General features: G+C 39.2%; 1 protein-coding gene across 4 annotated transcripts in view; it reads left to right on the top strand.

Moving 5' to 3' along the window:
• The window catches only part of LOC103478394 (F-actin-uncapping protein LRRC16A), a 58,684-nt gene extending 45,552 nt beyond the window's left edge, over positions 1–13,132 (top strand). For 2 of the 4 annotated variants that reach the window (XM_008432215.2, XM_008432217.2), the window contains 19 exons: positions 723–895; positions 1,239–1,307; positions 2,757–2,850; positions 3,002–3,100; positions 3,313–3,441; positions 3,610–3,741; positions 3,830–4,005; positions 4,107–4,194; positions 4,390–4,530; positions 5,172–5,189; positions 6,023–6,089; positions 6,331–6,557; positions 6,717–6,829; positions 6,965–7,219; positions 7,297–7,507; positions 8,201–8,237; positions 8,402–8,662; positions 8,780–8,920; positions 9,756–13,132. In XM_008432215.2, the coding sequence (XP_008430437.1) occupies positions 723–895; positions 1,239–1,307; positions 2,757–2,850; positions 3,002–3,100; positions 3,313–3,441; positions 3,610–3,741; positions 3,830–4,005; positions 4,107–4,194; positions 4,390–4,530; positions 5,172–5,189; positions 6,023–6,089; positions 6,331–6,557; positions 6,717–6,829; positions 6,965–7,219; positions 7,297–7,507; positions 8,201–8,237; positions 8,402–8,662; positions 8,780–8,920; positions 9,756–9,928 (2,604 nt within the window). In that variant the 3' untranslated portion in view covers positions 9,929–13,132. The remainder of the gene's footprint in view (positions 1–722; positions 896–1,238; positions 1,308–2,756; positions 2,851–3,001; positions 3,101–3,312; positions 3,442–3,609; positions 3,742–3,829; positions 4,006–4,106; positions 4,195–4,389; positions 4,531–5,171; positions 5,190–6,022; positions 6,090–6,330; positions 6,558–6,716; positions 6,830–6,964; positions 7,220–7,296; positions 7,508–8,200; positions 8,238–8,401; positions 8,663–8,779; positions 8,921–9,755) is intronic. The other 2 variants (XM_008432219.2, XM_008432218.2) reach the window with 1 other exon arrangement.
• Positions 13,133–13,176: the final 44 nt, after the last annotated feature.

Below are 13,176 nucleotides of genomic sequence, written 5' to 3'. Positions count from 1 at the left end.
TTGTTGCACACAGTTATTTTATTTCAGTGGCATGGTTTTGCATGTGCAGATGCTGCCTGAAGCTGATGCACATTATTGTCAGAGACACAAAGTTCTGCACCAACATGGACTGAATTGCCACACGTAGAGGAAGAAGCCATTACTCCAAAACTAACATAAAAAGCCAGATTACAGTGTACAAATGCACTTGAGGGACAATTGCTTTATTTTGGGGGTTACAGTTGAGCCCATAGCAGTATGTTTGTTGTTGTGTTGCTTACTTTTGTATTACTTTTTTTTTTACTTTTTAGAAAACTCCAATTTGTACCATCAGCTTTAAAATAAAACAATGTTCCATTGCTACAATGTTTTTTTTAGTTTTTTTTAAAGGAAGTTATTGTAGAGCCAACACCTCAGTGAGAGTATTAAGCTGCATTGCATGCTGTCTTTATAGGTAGTCACTGCCAGTCTGTCATGTTAGTGCAGTTCTCATTCTCTTAATATGACCTAGTGCTGCAAAATATTAAGAAACCTTGAGATATTACAGGTGAAAATTCCTACATGTAAAAGGACAGTGAAGGTCTATCTAAAGGCCCAAAGCAGATTTTATTACATGGCACCTGTAATATTTTAGCCTTCTAAATATTATTTCCCAAGCAGCTTTTTCAGACAGAGATCTTGTGATCTGATTCATTGTGCTCTGTCCTCCCCTCCTCTTATCATTCCTTCCCCTCCGTCCCCAGCCCCTCACCTCTCTGTCTTTAGCAGATTCCAGACTCAAAAGTGACCTGACCATCGTCCTCAACGCCCTCGGCAGCAACTCCACACTCACCCGGCTGGACATCAGCGGCAACGCCATGGGGGACATGGGAGCCAAGATGCTGGCAAAGGCATTGCAAATCAACTCGAAACTCAGGTGACTCCCAGCGTGTTCAGGAACTAAAGGACCGTCCCACATGTCTGTCAGCCTTGAACTCATCAAACTATTCCTTCTACATGCAGTGGCCAATCAGCTAGCTTCCCATAAAATGTTATTGTTAAAGGGGTTATTGATAAGCACAACCAAACAGTATGAAAGACTCAAATACATTGGCAACAACCTCAGAGTGTTTCAGTGACTAAAAGATACAAGTGAGTCACAACTCAAATTTTAGTTGATTTATGTTTATATAGCATGAGCTTTAGATAACTTACATGCTTCAAAATCCATATGTCTATTATTCTTTGTGATAATGGAGGTGTTTTTTTTTTTTGCACAGGACTGTAATCTGGGATAAAAACAACACCAGCCCTCAGGGCCTTCAGGATGTAGCAACCGCTCTAGAGAAGTAAGCAGAACTGTAAAATCTTTTTATGCACCAATCATGACAGCTTAACGTTTTCACTGACTGATTTACTCATGACTACAACTAGCATCTTGACATAAAGCTATTCTAGATCTACATGTTTATGAATTAACATCTTTGACATGGTTACACTGAGCCTGCGCCTACATGTTATGAGTAAAAACATCTGTATTTTAAAAATGCGCAGCAAGCTGAAAAGATGAACATCGCTCAGCTTTTCTACCTCTTATCCAAGTTAAAATATCTGTGTTAGCTGTTACAGCAGCGACTTCTTCTACGTTCATGCTGAGTAGAAGGAAACATAGAGCTACTGATAGACAGGAAGGAGGGAGAATAAAGGAAGGCAGGGGAGAAAAAGGCAAAGTGACAAACGGGGAACTGTCAGATGACAAAATACAACCTACGGGGGGAAAGGGAAACACATCAGAGTAAGAAAAGCATCAAGACTAAGCAGATCAGATATCGTCCTTTTGACGCTTCTGTTGAATCTTCCAAAGTGGCTGCATTTATTTCTGGGACAAGCATCTGAGCTCTCGGTGGCTGTTCAGATGCAAACATGTCCTCTCTTTGCAGCTCTGGTCCTCCCAGCAGTGTGTCGCCCCATTTCCCCTTTGAGTTGCTGAGTTGCATTATTGAAAGGATGATGTCTTTTTTTTTTCTTGTTCCTTGTCCCTGATCATGATTCTGTGCAGCAGTCATGTGTGTTTTTATCCGTTCATTTAATGTTCTTCTGCCTCTGCAGCTCTGCTCATTCGTTCCAGGTTTATTTCAGAAGTTCTGCACAGAATGTCAAATTTATGTTTGCGTTAGAAGCAGCTTCGTATTTTATCGATATCCTAGTCAGACTGGAATTTGAGTTAAGTATTTTCACACAAAAAAGAAATAAGAGTATGGGAAGTTAATTGTTTAACGACCTTTTGCCCTGGGCAGTTGTCCAAATGTATTCATCCGTTTATCCGTTTCATCCATCCTGTCTGTCTGTCCTTTTATCTATTTTTTATTCATTTCATTCAGCCATTCCTAATTTATTTATACATCTAGATGACTGCCAACCATTAAGTGTGTTCCTCCATCCACTTTGTGTATTTAGAGGATCGGTTTTAAAAGCCTCAAATCTGTAGAAATATCTGGCATTCACATTATCACATTTATTTATCATTAACAAATGAACTGGGAGCTTTTAAAGTATAGAATTTGATTATGATAAATGCATGTAAACCCTGTTTGACTACCTATGAATTTTTGCGATGCTTACACTTTTGTTTACTTGAATTAACTACAACTAGATATCATTTCTTCTTTTTTTATTTATTTTTTTTGCAATGTCAACAAATGCTTTTTTTTCTTCTCTTGTAAATCTTTGCATATTTTTTCTCTGCTTGCATAATATAAACTCGTACTGGAATGAAATGCTCTGTGTCTTTGCATTAGAAACTTTACCATTCGCTTCATGCCCATCCCAATCATCGATGCCTCACAGGCCCTGAAGGCCAGCCCTGAGAAGACAGAGGATGCCTTGCTCAAGGTAAAGTACAGGTTACTTAAATTCTTCTTTTTTTTCTACCTTGTTAAAACAAATCTGTAAAATCAACAAAACACCAACTCTATTTTAGATTTGTATGGCTTGTGTTTATTAATCAGACATTTACTGTTTTTGTTTTGTTTTTTCTTCCCAGATTGAGACGTATTTATACAGGAATCATGAAACTAGAAAGCACCTCCAGGAGCAGGCCTATCGCCTCCAGCAGGGCATCGTAACCACAACCACTCAGCAGGTGAGTGAGCACAAACGGACAATAGATGAGGATCTCTACCGCGCACTGCTTTAAGTTTTTTTTGTAATTCCACAATGATGCCATAGATCGACTTAAAAAAGTTTTGGACCTTTATTGGCTCCTGTTCTGAACAATTTGTGTTTAATGGGGATGTGACTGTTTGCTAAATGCAAACAGAGTAAACGACCAACTGTCACAATCTTGTTTTCCAGATGATAGACCGAATTTGTGTCAAAGTCCAAGACCATTTGAACTCACTGAAGAACTCCGAGGCTGACGCCATCTTGGAAGATGTCAGATCAGCGGAAAATCTCATCAAAGATGCAAGAAACTCTAAAACGGTGAGGAAACATGCAATAATTTTAGCTGCAGCTTATTTAAATGACTCTAATTTTAAAGTGCAACTCTAATGAAATTCAGCACTAATGAGATCACTGCAGCTTATCTTAAGAGTGAACCAACATGTCTGTGGCGTTGTTGTGAATACTGACTTCTCTGCGTGATCCTAGCTGCTCCGTAACCTTTACCACCTTGGATCAGCATCCAGAGAGGAGCTGAACAGTTCATCAGCAGGTCCCATCCAGGAGAAACTGGAGTCCATGGCTGGAGAGGTCACCACCGTCATGGATCAACAACTCCAGGTGGGATGTTTGTGCTAAAAATATTTATAACTGCTGGAAGCTAAACAAGATCGGCATGATCATTTTGTGATGTGGTCGGGGCCTTCAGTCTCTGCTAGAGTCCATGATGGACACTGCGGAGTCTCTGTGTCCACATGTGATGAAGAGAGGAAATCTTCGTCCTGAGTTGATGAAGGCAAGCTCAACCAAGATGGTCGTACCTAAATGCTTCGTCACTCAAACCCTCCTGGAGCAGTCTGGGGTGGATATAATCAACAAGATCAGGTCTGTATCTCTGCTACACTGGCTTTGAAGTCTTTTTGAAAATCTTTTTGAAAATCTTTTTATTGACTTTTTACCTTCTCTCATCTTCTGAAATGACTCAGTGAGGTGAAACTGAGTCTGGCCTCCTTTCTGTCGGATCGCATCGTTGATGAGATCTTGGAGGCTCTCTCCACATCACAGCTCACACTGGTAAGAAGACACCAGTTTACTTCATTCTGCCACATCCGGAGGAATATATCAAAACAAAACAAATCCAGAGTCGAGTTGATGAGATTCTTAAGTTAACACCTCATGTTTGGTACCTTTATTCATGCTCGGGAAAGCCGAACCCTGTCTACAGCCTCTCACTGTTTTTTTTTTTTTTTTCGTAACTCGTCTCATCAGGCAGACCATCTGGTGCAACGAGGACGCCGCTTGGTGCAGCAGGAGTCTGTGGATCTGGACGTGCCTGAGGAGAAGATTCCTAAACGAGCATCGGCTGAGATACTAGAGGCGGAAAGGCTTGAGGATCTGGAAACATGTATGGTAGGTCACCACTTTTTTTTTTTTTTTTTATTGTTTGTATACCAGTCCACTAGCCAGCACTGGCCACAGTGGATTTTATTAAATCCACTTTTTTTTTTTTGTACTGGTTATTGTATTTTTTTTTTCCTTTTTTGATTAATTGAGGTTTCCTTTCACATCTTTGTGCAAATAACTTGTCTTATATTGTGTAAAGTTTTAAAATGTCAGTATACCTCTGTCAACACATTTTTATTTTATACTTTGGTTTTATTACTACATTGATCGTTTTTTCCTCTGAAGTGTTTTTTTTTTTTTTTGTAATATTTTTCAGGAAGTGATCCGACTCTTAGCTTGAGCCATTTTTTATTTTTATCTAATTAACTTTGGTGGCATTTTAATTTGTTAAACAACTTGAATCACTTCACAGGCAAGCCTTAGTGCAGCACAGTCTCCAGTCATCCGTCGATTTTCTATAGTACTTTTGCCCATAAGTATTTTCACCCCTGCTCTCGATCCCGTTTCTTCCTCTTCTTCCACTTCTTCCACTTCTCTTGCTGCATGAGTTTTTTCATTTTCTTCCTTAAGCCTTATGGTGTGTTATTTTCTCTTCAATCTTCTCTTCTGTTCCTTCTTCTTGCCCTTTCTACCTTTGCTCCTTGGAGACTCTGTGCTGCACCAGCGTAAGTAACACAGGACTGCCCCGCTGTACACTCCTTTCTCTCCCGTTTTTGTCTGACTTTGTTTTTCACCTTTCTTCAATGTGCTTGCTTGCTGGACAGTCCACTGTGGCTTCTAATCTGCTCTGTTTCATCTGCTTAAAAATCTGTACAGAAAATGCACTTTATTTGACTAACAGTACTTTGTTCTTCTTATCATCTTGTTGAATAATAGATTTCATAAACCTCGGCACTATTTTTTATTTATTTTTTTGTTACGCTGCTCCGTTCCGCTTCATGAAGTGCACCGTTTGTCGTTGTCACTATGTGAATGTGGGTCAGAATCAAAATGGGATGCATTAAGAAGTCACTATGAACAGAGTGCATGTTATGATCCAGAGATATATCCCAGTTCAGTTATTCCAATATTATCCAGTTGTTGGCGTTTTAAGATTTTATACACTGTGAAATTTCAGTCTTTTGTTGGTATTTTTGAAGTTGTGCTTTTTTTTTTAATAATACTTGCAAAACTGCTCAGAGTTTTTGAGAGGAATGTTTTGCAAACGCTATGATATTCTGACCTCCATCAGTTGTACAAATAAAAGACCGAATGTTACAACACACTGCCATGCAGTCTGCAAAGTAAATGAAAGTTCATGATGACGTGTTTGTAGCTGTGGGTTTTGGTGGATGATAATACATGCTTTTGTTGCTTTTGATTTATTTTGAATTTTCACAAACTCAGTGAACTTAATGGACTTCCACATGCATTGTACTAGAAATGCTTGCTTGTTAAAAACCACAACTTTTTTCCCCTACAGTTGAGATGCCTGACTAATTTCTGCTGTTCTCTTCAGATGACTCCTAAGTCGAAAAGGAAAAGTATTCACAGCAGGATGCTGCGACCTGTGTCTCGTGCCTTTGGTAAGTTGTTTTGTTCTCAATTTAATGCATCAATAACATTTTTTGAAATAAGCTTAGGCACAGAGCTGGTGCTGTCAATAGCTACAAATCCCATAATGAGCTTATTTTAACTTCTGAGCAGTCCTTCTCTTGCTCCTGAATGTTTTATTTGTTCCAATTTTTTGGCGCGTGAGCTTATTAAAGTTAATGGAACGACGAATGTGTCTATATTTAAGAATCTTATCAAAATCCCAACCTGCAGAGATGGAGTTTGATCTCGACAAGGCCCTGGAGGATGTTCCCATCTACATGGAAGACGCCTCCACTTCGTCCCAAACTCCTCCCACTCCATCTGTGGGTGGGCCCAAAGCGGAGCAGCGTCCGTCCGGAGCGATCGCAGAGCTGCCGTCTGAGGAAGAGAAGAAACTGCAGCATTTTACCAAACTACGGCCGCGAAGGAACAAAAAGATGCATTCTAGTAAAGTAGCCGTAAGTAAAACATTGCTTCTCTATTGCGACTTAAATACCAGTCAAAAGCTAAGTCGTTGTCAATAATTTAAGTTGTTGGTCTTGCAAGTGCTGAAATAAACAGGCAAAGAGTAGATCATTGATATTGGACTTTTCTTATTTTTGCTTTTTGTCTTTCAGCAACTTAACAACACTCCATCTCAAGATGGCGGCGAACAAAATGGTCTCATGGGCAGAGTGGATGAAGGAGTGGATGAATTTTTTTCTAAGAAAGTCACCAAGATGGATTCAAAGTGAGAAACTACTGAAGAAAATGACAGATAAAATAGTCCAAATAAGCTCATTTCCATTTTGTTAAACGTGTGTATTTGATCATCTGTTTAGTTTTGACTTTAACATGCTATGCTTCCTCTACTGCCTCCTTTAAGACGGTCTTTGAAGAGCTCAGAATCTCAAGATGGAGAAAAGAAGAAGAGTAAAGGAGGATTTCTGAATCTCATCAAGCGATCCTCCAAATCCGATAAGTCTGACAAATCTGACAAATCAGATAAGTCGGAGAAAAATCAAGCAGCTTCAACATCCTGTGGTGCGCCCGCAGCCTCTGCTGCAGCTTCTGCGATCCCAGAGGAGCCCCCCTCTCCAAAGGTGGCAGTCAGGAGCCCACCTCCTGAACCAAAGTCGAGGTACAGCTAACCCATGATAACACACCTAACGTACGCCTCAGGTTCGACTCCTCTGATGGTGTCTGTCTCCCATCCAGAGACTCCTCCACCCGATCACAGCCCACAGACCACAGCAGCAGCTCCGACCGGTCCGAAGAACTGAGGACTCCGGACTCCATAGATGAACCCTGGGAGGGTTCGGACGGCAGGGGAAGTCCTCAAGGCGGGAAGAGATACACTGGAGTGCAGATGATGGGAAGTGGCCTCTTGGCAGAGATGAAAGCAAAACATGAGAGGAGAGCATACAAGGTGAGTAACGTCAGGTGGAGCAAAAATCATGTGGTAGATTAGGGAATAATAAAACCATCTATTGACTTACTACAAGAAATTTTCCCTTTTTATTCATTTTTCTCTGCACTCTAGTTTGAACACCTTGAGAACATAAAAATAACTAGAAATCTGAGTCTGGAAAACTATGGCCTCAGTACTGCTTTATGTGACACAATCTTGACTTCAACCAGAACCTTTGAACAAAGTGAATGTCTAATCCAATTGTTTGGCAAAGTTACACTAATTATATATTTTTCTTTGACTCTACATTTGGACATATTTTCCTCTCGATGATTTATTTATTCTCAGCAAATCATCCCAATGCAATTCCCTGCATGTGCTTCACATTTGCAACATTACTATTTTTAGGCTGCAGATAAATAGGCATGGAGCTGCTCCAACCCTCTGCTTGTTCTAGCAGGTTTCCAGGTGTATGTGCATTTGAAATAGGGGAGCACTGTTTTCTCAAAGCAGGTCGTAGAGAGCAGGAGCTGCATCCTCGATGTTTCACTGCGTCGGTCATTTATCCCCCGAGATGTAGCTGTGCATTAATGTTCTTTTAGAAAACTGTGTTAAAGAGAAATATCTACATCTGTAGATATTTCTACAGATGTAGATATTTCTACAGATGTAGAAATGTGATTCCACATTTTGTCTTTGTGTGTCTTGTAGTCTTCCAGCCCTGACAGGCCTGACAGCAATGCACCAGGTAAGCTATAAGGAGAAATTTATGATTAAAAATTACCAAAGGATAAATTGCGACAACGTTCAGGAAATACTTTTGCAAGGCACTGTAGTTAGATGGTTTTTGGTGGTGATTTCAAAGAGTTATTTTATCTTTTTTCTTGTTGTTTTTCTTGCATTTGTTGACAGCCAAGTCCCAATCCTCAACTACTGAAAGCAAGACTTCCAGTTGTCCCACTAACAAAGCCAATGGTGCTGCTGCAGAAAAGTCCTCGCCCCGTAGTGAAGCCAAGTCTGAACCTTCCGCTCGCCTCAGAGCTACGTCTTCCTCAACGTCCCCTGCAGGATCAGTAAACCCTAAGCCACCAGTGCCACAAGGAGCAAAGCCAGCCCTGGCTGCATGGCCCACCATCCCCCAGAAGCCGAGGGCCAGCAGCGGCAGGAGCATAGGTATTGCTGCGCAGTCTGCACAAGCTATCTGCACAAGCTGTCTGCAGCTTTTTGAATCACTTTTTAAAAACAGCCACATTTTGCAAAGTTATATTTCATGCCTGTTTTTTCACATAGATGAGAGTTCAGCTTCCCCCATTGGCAGCGGCCATGCATCTCCCAAGATTCTGCCCTCCACCCTAAAAAGGACAATGTCAGAAAAAGACAAGGAGCCCATTCTGCAGACCGGAGTTTCCACCAACAAAGGCCCTCAGGAAGGTGAGTCACAAAATCAGCTGAAAACTTTCACTTTCAAACGCTAAATAAACTTAGCAGCCTCTTATGAACAGTTTTAACTGTGTTCATCTAACAGACTCAGTTCCTCTGTGACCTCATGTTGCTGCTCTGCATCTAGCAAGTGACAGATGTGACTGATAGATTCAGGCCAAGAGCGTTGCTGATTAAAACTATTTTATCTGCTGTGCATCATAAATCAGACATGCAAAGTTTTTATTTTTTTTACTCTCTTTTTGTATCGAGCAATCCTTAAAATCAATTTTTACAGACTGTTCAACCTTGTATTCAAGTTAATAGTAAGAAAAAGAACGCCTTGCAAAAATAATTAGCAAATTTCAAACCTTGAAGCCTGATTATAACATTTTGTTGTTTCACTTGTTAACTAAAATCTAAAAGGTTTTTTTGTGAATGAAGGCTTTTGCTCTGTAAAACATGAATGAAGCAGATCAGAATATAGATCATGTACTGAGGTACACACAGTATTTGACAGTTTATTTTAGTTGGAAAAAACAGATGACTATAAGATTTCAATTACTGTATTTATTTGTTTAACGAAGACCAACATTAAAGAGAGATGTGTTTGGGAAGAAACATTAAATTTCGATCTGAATTGAACCTGAATTTTTCTCCCATTTTCTCCTCGTCTTTTACTAAAGGATAGAGTCGAATTTATAACATGGTAAATAAATCTCCTGAGAACAGGTCATAAAAATATGACAAAATATCCATTTAAATTTATGGGATTTTGTCTTGTTTTTCTTTTCTATTTGATCCAGTTACATTATTAATGTTGTTTTATTGTGTCTGTTGTTTTCAGTGAAGTCAGCATCAGATGCTGCTCAGAGATCCAGCCCTCAGTGCACCAACGCTGATGACCCAGGCTCCTTCAAAACCAAGGACAACTGTGCAAACACAGACAAAAACAAAGCAGCCAGAAAGAAGTCCTCGGACTCGGGGGAAGAGGCAGACAAGGACTTTATACTAATATGAGCCACTCACCAAGTCTCAGGCTCCTTTATAGAAAACTAACTCCAAGGGAACAAGTCTCCCATGGTTTATTTTTTACAGTATGATGCATACCTGCAGGTCCAGTTTGACCACAAAGTACAAGTCAGACCTGGTAGGCATGAGAAGCAGAAACACAGTTTTGACCTTAATGCATGACGAATATGACCGCAGTGGACGCAGTGAGCCTCCAAAGCGAAAAACCAAAACTGTGCTTCGTCTCGTGAGAGCTTCCTCGATCCAAACAGTATTTTTCTCCAGATGTGCTGTCAGCCTTGCTCATCCTCACTTTTCTTACTAACTCTTCAGGGTCTGAGAAGATGAATCATCAGGGTTTGGTCCTACTCACTTAGACCGTAAATAATAAATCACGAAGTGGAGTCAAAGTTTGACATCTCTAAAAATAAAGCAGGGTGCTTTGAGAGAGCGCGATTACAACTAACTACTGTTTTCTAAGGCTTGCTGCCACAGCTTGACACCCAGGGACCAAACGCAACAATAACCGCCATACCACTTCACTGTACTTGAAGCCAAAACGTATTAGCGAATCAGGACCGTCTCTGATATATTTTTGATGGATTTTATAACACTCTGGTTTTTCTGTATGTGCTACTAAATAGGATTCAAAGTGACTGAAAAATGTTATGCAATTTCTTTTTTTTTTTTTGTTATTATTTACAGGAATAAGCAGGTTTCAGCTGAGTGTCTCAGCAAAGACACAGATCAGAGATGTGTGGTTTACTTTACAAGTGGAACAGCTGCAGAGTGATGCACACTAAGCAACAGTGTGTAATACTCCATGTGAAAGCTGGAGTGGCCATATGATGTGTTACTGCTTTGAGAGGACTGTGGCACACTTTGTCTTTACTGATAATCAGCATAAGGCTTAAGCACTGTTAAATAATTGCTCTTTTATATTCAAACACTGTGGAATTTTTTTTTTCTTTTATCGAGGAGAATAACTTTGGGAATATAATTAAAGTGCAATAGAGAGCTATGTTTGGTTCTTTCTGGAGCATGTCTGTAGTGTAATTTCTTAAAAGAAGTTTTGAACTCTTTTTTTCGTTATTTTTGCAAATAAATAACATTGAGAATTTGAATTGCTCCTAGAAAGACTTGAATCCCATTCATTAAGACTATGCTAGTGCTCTACATGTCCAGTGACAACAAGGAACTTACTATAAAATACGACTGTTGCATAAAGAAATCTCAAAAGAGAAAGACAGTTCGAGACAGTCTTAGTTCTTTGTGTAAAAGCAAAACACTGAAGGAACTCCAGCACACAAGTTTTTTAGTTTTTTTTAAGTCTGCCTCGTTTTGCTTCGTTTGATTAGCGATTTGAAAATGTTCTTAATTCTTCTTTATGCTTAAGAATTAAGAAATGCACAGAATAAAGGCGGCAATCATACTGCTTGTTTAAAAAAACAATAATGCACTGTGTGGGGTGAAAGTAAACTGTCGGTTAATTGTGTGGCATCAACTTGGCCGTCGTGCCGATTTTTCTCTTTTGGTTTTAAGTCGGCATACCTGTTTCACACTGCTGTAGAGTTTGACTAATTCTGAAAATGAATTTGTGTAATAAAGAAAACAAACTCTAGTGTAAATGAATGATGATTAACAGTACACCGTTTACAATTTAAATATTTGATTGTTTTCTCAAATATTTTCATGCACAGTATGGGATGATCATTATATTTCTGTTCTTCTATGTCATAATTGTGTTGGGGTAATTCTCAATTTTCTGTGAGTATTGTGAATCAATAGAAACAAACAAGAAAACGTAATTATTGCTGGGATTAAAAAAACAAAAAACATAGATTAATGAAATATAATGCCAGATTTCCAGGACACATGGCTGTATATTTTTTGTGCCAGCATTTGTGCGCATTCTGCCACTGTGTGAACGCCATTGCATGCAGCAAAGTGTACAGGACACCTAAATATGCAGCCTGAATCAGATTTTATTCACTGTCCTTGTCTGGGTAAATCTGGAAAATTGACAGAAAAAGTTTGATAAAATCCAAAATTTCAGAAAACGACGAAGAGTGACTTTTTCAGAGCGGCAATTTTTGATTGATAAAATTAAAACTTACATTTTATTTAATTGAATGTTTTTTTGATTACTGGCGGAATCCAAGAGCAGTTTAAAACCTGACAAAAAGACTTGAAACAGGATCCAGAATCTAAATCTTGCTTCATGTCTTAAGTTTCAAGAAAGTTTTTTCATTCCTATTTGTTTTGCTTGAAAATTTGCAAAAGAAGAACAAAGAAAATGTTATCCCAGATCATAAATTTAGCTTTAAATGACCAAGTTTCATTAGTAAGTGTTGGATTTGTTTGTGCAGTTGTTTTTTTTCACTTTAAAAGATTCAGATTGAAGTCGGGCCCAGAGCTCTGACCAGTGCACCTTTCCCACAATGTGGTGTCTGATGATGTCCTTTTATGGCGTTACAGTGGGGCTGTCCTTTTCTTGCCACTCTTCACGGTTTACAGATATTATTTTTGGTGTATAAAGTCAATCTGTCCTGGATGTACATGACTAAAGAATCATCTTTTTTTTGTCTCTGGACACTAAAAATGACAGGATGCTTCTACATTGCATGTTGTTTGAATTTAATCCACTCATATGTGGCTGTGTGCAGTTGCCATTTCTGAGCTTTTCTTTTTGGCGTAGCAGCAGCAGCACAATGCAGCAGAGTTTCTGTTGCATTGTGATGGAGACTGAAAATAAGTTGAGAATTATTCAACCTGAGCATCTGGTTCTTTCTGTTGCTGTTCAGTGTACAAACATGCCAGTACTCGGTAGCATTCGGTCTAGACGTGCCAGTCTGTGTGTGACTGCATGATGTGGCTGTGAGTTTTTCTGTATGTACATATGTGCTTTCTTACATGTAGGGCCCCGTGTGTTTATGTGTGTGTAACATAAGCACATGTAACACATTCACACGACTATGTGAAAACATGAAATCCTCTGTTGTTTTGGTACTAAGTGCACTACTATACTAGGGATCTGTTTGTAACTTATTTGAAATAAAATAAAGCAACTGAAGGCTGATGTTCTTTCTCCATTTTTATGTTTGTTGTCACTTTGAACATGTTTTAGAAAATGAAACAAACTTTACCTGGGACTACATGATAGAACGTGAATGTATGGTCATCTATTTAATTAAATTGATTCTTATTCTGTCATGACTTGGCATGTTTTAATAATCCTCGTGTTGGGAGTTTTTTAT

The sequence above is a fragment of the Poecilia reticulata genome, linkage group LG16 (genome assembly GCF_000633615.1).
Source record: "Poecilia reticulata strain Guanapo linkage group LG16, Guppy_female_1.0+MT, whole genome shotgun sequence".
NCBI classification, from domain to species: domain Eukaryota; kingdom Metazoa; phylum Chordata; class Actinopteri; order Cyprinodontiformes; family Poeciliidae; genus Poecilia; species Poecilia reticulata.
Note: the sequence above shows the minus strand (reverse complement) of the source record. Positions and strands in the feature narration are given on the sequence as shown.